We start from the raw sequence: 6,311 nt of genomic DNA, 5'->3' as shown, positions 1-6,311 counted from the left end.
CATGAAATTAACCAAGCAACTTGATTAAAAAATGTACAGAAGTTCTTCTACAATTTAAGAGTGGTGGATAAATGGAATAATGTGAATGAGACAGACAGCATACAGAAGTTCAAAAGATTATTTGATAGAGAAAGCTCAAGAGATGGGGCCCCATTTGTGTAAAACACAAATACAGTACAAATAGGTAATTACAAATACACACTATTTACGGATTATCTACAATTTATATATTTTTACACACAGAACTTCATTTAAATGAGTAAATGAACAAACGATTTCCTGATCACCAAAAGTATAAGCAATAATACTATAATAAATGTTCCATAATTTCCAAACCAAATTTTCATAACTTTTTGATGTTTTGTGTAGGGTAAGAATAAATGTGTGTACTTATATACAACAAACAAAGAACAGTACACACTTTGTGGTATCTTTTCAGGCATACATACACTGTACATACCAAGAAAACCTCACATACATAATATATACAAAGGCAAAACTTCTGTTATTTACAGGGGTAAATTGTAAAATAATTTTATCATCACCAAATTCATAAGCAATAGTACTCCAGTAAATGTTTCATTAATCTATAATCAACTAAAATTTCATCACTTCTTGGTGTTTTATTAGCTGTAAGAGAGTGTGGCTGCTTAAACAAGATACCATGAGGTGGTGGCCATGCATAGATACCTTCATGATTGTTTGTTAACCGCAGTGATTGCCACCTAAATGAGTTGGTAATTAACCATTTCATATGACTATAATGGAATTCCTGAAAGCCACAATAAAGCTAATATAAGTAAAACACTTAGAATCTTTATTAATTTCACTAATTTTCATAGTTCTATTGTTAATAAATGCCTAGAAATATTCTATTCTTGTATGTGTGGTATCAGGCCAAGATGATGTATGTGCAATTCCTATGATGATATTTCTCCATATTTTTACCAACTGTTGTAGGAGGGTGCTAGTGACATCTAAGGGTAACTGGTAGAATGAAAAATCTGCTTTCATTTCATCTGTGGGTGGAGTTATTAAAGGATTGTACGATATGAAAAGCAGTGTGCTCGACAAAGCATCTCATGATGTGCAGAGCAGTGAAAGTTTAAAATCATTTCATATACTAAGATTAAATTAAGATATTATAAATGCATTCAAAAGAAAACTTTCTAAGAATTAATAATTCCCAAAAAGTTATACCTACACTCATCTTAAAATCTGTGATTTCATGTCTAATATAAATCTAAAAATTTCTCTCACTTAGGCATTTACTGGTAAATACTATTAAGGTCAAAATTCAGCAAGATACCTTGAAAAAGAAATAAGATGAAAGCAGATAATCACATAATAATGCAAGAAAGTTTAATCACCTGAAACTTGGATAATATCATACACATAAAATAATTATTATTATGGATGGCCAGCTACAGTTCTGCAACTGAAGGGGGATACATATGCTGAGTTGAAGGCAAATAGTCATATAAAAAAAACAGACAAAATTAGTCGAACACACTCTATCACATATCAACAGGTAGGGTATCTTGAAATGAAGACTAGAATGTTTAATCTAACCATGGCAGTATACAGTTCTTGATGACTGATATGTTGTGGTGCCAGTCTGTATGATAAACCCCAGGAACTTCATAGATCTTAATCTTCCCTGCTTTGTCAAGAGTTCGTAGGCCAAACAAATCATAACGATAGAAAAGTTGATCCCTCATCTCTGTCACATTTTCCTCCTTATCATAATATCCAAAGTGGCTGTAAGAAAAGAAAGAAAAGCTATTCATATCAGAAACTAGAAAAATGTAGTTTTCAAAGGTTAGGAATCCTTTTCCCTTCAAGACAGTGTCCTGTGAACATGAGAGACAATATATGGGACGTTTCTAGGAAAATTAGGGATAGAAACTTTCAACCATCAGTATTTCTGATGAGAAAGTACTGGTCTTCCTTACAGACTCAGCTGCTGAGAATTCATAAAATTCAAAATTCTTGAGTGTCAACAGCAAAGTGAACATGGTAAACAGAAAGATTGTCTGAAAAAAGAAAGGGGAGTGTAGGGCAGGGTAAGAAAACTATGAAAAAATGCTCATAAAACAGTGTTCAAACCTCCAAAACTTATATTTCTGTTCCAAGAGCAAGACAGAATACACCCATAAGGAGGGAGGATTTAGAAAAACTTTCAAATAAGAATTAAACCTAAAAGTGAAAATATAAACTGCCAATGATGATTCAGAGGCACAATAGAGTCTTTATCCCAGAAGAGGAATTTACAAAGCAACACAAAGTAGGTCCACAGTCTCTGACATAGTTGGCAGAGGTGCTTTTCTTGATTTACTTCAATGATACACTTCTGAGGAAGGCTAAAGTAGAGGTCATGTTCCCCACATCATGTGATTCAATTTACAACAGGTTAAGCCAATGAAGAATTTCTTAATCCATATGGAGATAATCTTCATTGAATGAAGTTTCAAGGTTCCAGGGAGCACAAACAAATGGTTCATGCAATACTCTCTTTTGATGCTCTCTTGATGAAGTTTTACAAGAATGGTTTGTAATATGGCTATTTCTATAGCTACTTCAAGTATGTGATCCCATAACTTGAAAACTTGGGACTGTGGGGTTGCTAGATTTTGGAATTTTCTGCTTAAGGGGAAATGGTTCCAGGCTAGCTTGAAACTTGAAACAAATAACATAGTATATGAGATGAATGTTTTCATATTACATTGAAATTTAGAAACCAAAGGGTAAAAAGGAAATGGTTATAGCCAAGACTAACACCACCTCAAGCCACCATCACATAACCAGAAAACTTTCATCAGATCTCTGTTATACCAACAAACATACCTATCTTGCCTTTAAAGACAGTAACCTTTCTTTCCATACACTGCTCAGTGCACCAAGGGCCTTTCCCCCCCTCACACACCCTACAGTTCACTTAAGGTCACCCTACAGTTCACTTAAGGTCCTGTGGTTCCATCTTTGTACCATATCCACACTCAGGTACCCAAAACACTCCTTTTTCTCCAAGTTCTCTCCAATCAAATGCACATTCCAAATAACCTTTCTATCTTTACTCCAAAATCTATTAATCTTACATTCAGTGACCTTCACTCTCAACTTTATCCTTTCACACACTCTCAAACTCAGATACTAACTTCTGCAGTTTCTCAGGTGAATCTGCCACCAGTACTGTGTCATCAAGCAAACAATAATAACTCATTTCCCAGGGTCCCCCACCCTAACAGACTGTGTACCTGCTCCTCTCTTACAGACCCTAGCATTTACCTCCCTTACCATTCCAACCATATACAAATTAAATTGCCATGGTGATATGATACACCTCTGCTGAAAACCCACTTCGCCTAGAACCACTCATCCTCCTCTCTTCCCACTCGCACACACATTTTACTCTCACCCCAAAAACCCCTCACCCTATCTAGCAACTTTCCTTCTGTAACATATATTCTGAACACCTTCCACAGCACATCTCTATCAACTGTATGATATGCTTTCACTAGATCCATAAATGTCACATATAGGTCTTTTTGTTTCTTCAAGTAACAACCTTTCAATCACCAATCTCCGATACAACTTATCAGTACATTCAACAAACTTATACCTCTGTAATTTGAACACTCACTTTTGTTTCCCTCGCCTTCATACAGTGACACTATACATGCATTCTGCCAATCCCCAAGTACAACCACATTGTGAACCATACATACACTGAAAATCCACCTAACCAATCAACAAAGCCATCACCCCTTTTCTTAAGAAATTCAACTGCAGTTCTGTTCACTCCAGCTACTTTACCACACTTTATCATACATGAAGCCTTGAAAAAGTCTTCTCTTTTCACCAAAACACTTTCCATGACTCTCTCACTTTACATACTTCCACATCCAAGACATCCAATATTTGCCACCCTAACATCTAACACATTTATCAATCGTTCGAAACTTACTCCTTCTCTCCTCTCTACTTCATTTCTGCCTGTTACTACTTACACATTTGCCCCAAAGTTCCCACTTGTTCTTTTGTTTATTTCATACTTTAATCTTCCAAAACATCTCAGACTCCCTGAAGTTTGCTGATATTCATTATCCAACTCTCATCTGCCCTCTTTTTCAGCCCCTGCACCTTTCTCTTTACCTCTTGTACACCAGACTCAATTGCTTTCCTTCCCTATAAATACCACCCACACACCTCTCTTTTCTCTTTCACTTGCAACTCTGCTTTGTCTTCCCACCACTTACTAACCTTTCCCACCTATCCAATTCCTATTTCATATACATGCCACACACTTCTCTTGCACATGTCACCACTGCTTCCCTAGATATCTCCCATTCCTCATCCACTCATCCAGCTCTGTTTACTTTCACCTTTTTCTGTTCTTCACTCAATCTCTCTTGGTGTTTATTTGCACGTCTCTTTTCCAAACTTATTTACTTTCACCATTCCCTTCTCACCCACATTATTTCCTCTTTTCCAAAACACTCTAAAAATCTTCACCCTCACCTCCAACAAGTAATGATCATACATCAACCAGCTGCTCCTCTTAGCACAGTCACATCAAAGAGTCTCTTTTTGCACACATCAATTAGTATCCAATAATAACCACTTACCATCTTCCCTACTTACCCATATATACATGCGTATGTCCTTTTTAAACCAAGTATAGTATTCCCAATCATCAGTCCTTTTTCAACACACACCTCAACAAGCTGTTTACCATTTCCATTCACTTTACTGAATACCTCAACTACCACATTCCCCATTTTACATTTAAATCATCTACCATTACTACCTAATATCTTGCATCAAAACTGCTGACACACTCACTTATTTGCTCCCAAAACAATTGCCTCTCATCATGTGTCTTCTTGCAGACAGATGCATAAGCACCACTAATCCCCCATTTCTTGTAATTCAATTTTACATTTACCCACATCATTCTGGAGCTCACTTCCTTATGGTCTTTCACATGTTTCCACTAAGTAGTATTGTTACCCCTTCCTTAACTCTCCCCCCTCTCACTAAACTTGACTTTACCCTTGAGACATTCCCAAACCATTATTCCCCCTTAACCTTGACTTTTGTTTTACTCAGACCTAGAACATACAGGCTCAAACATACTTCCAATCTCTCCTTTCTTTTCATCTTGGTTACACTCATACATAAGCAGAAGCCTAGCGTGAGCCTTCACTTCCCAGGGTCCCTAACCTCCTTCAGAATGCAAACTTGCTCTTCTTTCCAAGACTCTTCTATTTTCATTTTTTCATGTTTCCTTGCGCTACCTCGCAAACACGGGAGACAGCGACAAAAAAAAAAAAAAAAATATATATATATATATATATATATATATATATATATATATATATAGGAAGAGAGGAAAGTGATTGGTTCTCAGTGAATGTAGGTTTGCGGCAGGGGTGTGTGATGTCTCCATGGTTGTTTAATTTGTTTATGGATGGGGTTGTTAGGGAGGTGAATGCAAGAGTTTTGGAAAGAGGGGCAAGTATGAAGTCTGTTGTGGATGAGAGAGCTTGGGAAGTGAGTCAGTTGTTGTTTGCTCATGATACAGCGCTGGTGGCTGATTCATGTGAGAAACTGTGGAAGCTTGTGACTGAGTTTGGTAAAGTGTGTGAAAGAAGAAAGTTAAGAGTAAATGTGAATAAAAGCAAGGTTATTAGGTACAGTAGGGTTGAGGGTCAAGTTAATTGGGAGGTAAGTTTGAATGGAGAAAAATTGGAGGAATTAAAGTGTTTTAGATATCTGGGAGTGGATCTGGCAGCAGATGGAACCATGGAAGCAGAAGTGGATCATAGGGAGGGGGAGGGGGCGAAAATCCTGGGAGCCTTGAAGAATGTGTGGAAGTCGAGAACATTATCTTGGAAAGCAAAAATGGCTATGTTTGAAAGAATAGTGGTTCCAACAATGTTGTATGGTTGTGAGGCGTGGGCTATGGATAGAGTTGTGCGCAGGAGGGTGGATGTCCTGGAATGAGATGTTTGAGGACAATATGTGGTGTGAGGTGGTTTGATCGAGTAAGTAACGTAAGGGTAAGAGAGATGTGTGGAAATAAAAAGAGCGTGGTTGAGAGAGCAGAAGAGGGTGTTTTGAAATGGTTTGGGCACATGGAGAGAATGAGTGAGGAAAGATTGACCAAGAGGATATATTTGTCGGAGGTGGAGGGAACGAGGAGAAGTGGGAGACCAAATTGGAGGTGGAAAGATGGAGTGAAAAAGATTTTGTGTGATCGGGGCCTGAACATGCAGGAGGGTGAAAGGAGGGCAAGGAATAGAGTG

At 37.5% G+C, this 6,311-nt stretch overlaps 1 protein-coding gene across 2 annotated transcripts in view; it reads right to left on the bottom strand.

The window, feature by feature from the left end:
* Positions 1-204: 204 nt before the first annotated feature.
* Positions 205-6,311, bottom strand: part of Ppt2 (palmitoyl-protein thioesterase 2) — a 117,303-nt gene continuing 111,196 nt past the window's right edge. For both annotated transcript variants that reach the window (XM_071669730.1, XM_071669729.1), the window contains exon 6: positions 205-1,761. In XM_071669730.1, coding sequence (XP_071525831.1) covers positions 1,563-1,761 — 199 coding nt within the window. In that variant the 3' untranslated portion in view covers positions 205-1,562. The remainder of the gene's footprint in view (positions 1,762-6,311) is intronic.

This window comes from Panulirus ornatus, chromosome 14 (assembly GCF_036320965.1).
Source record: "Panulirus ornatus isolate Po-2019 chromosome 14, ASM3632096v1, whole genome shotgun sequence".
Lineage (NCBI taxonomy): Eukaryota > Metazoa > Arthropoda > Malacostraca > Decapoda > Palinuridae > Panulirus > Panulirus ornatus.
The sequence above is the reverse complement of the archived record's forward strand: the minus strand, read 5'-3'. Positions and strand labels throughout refer to the sequence as shown.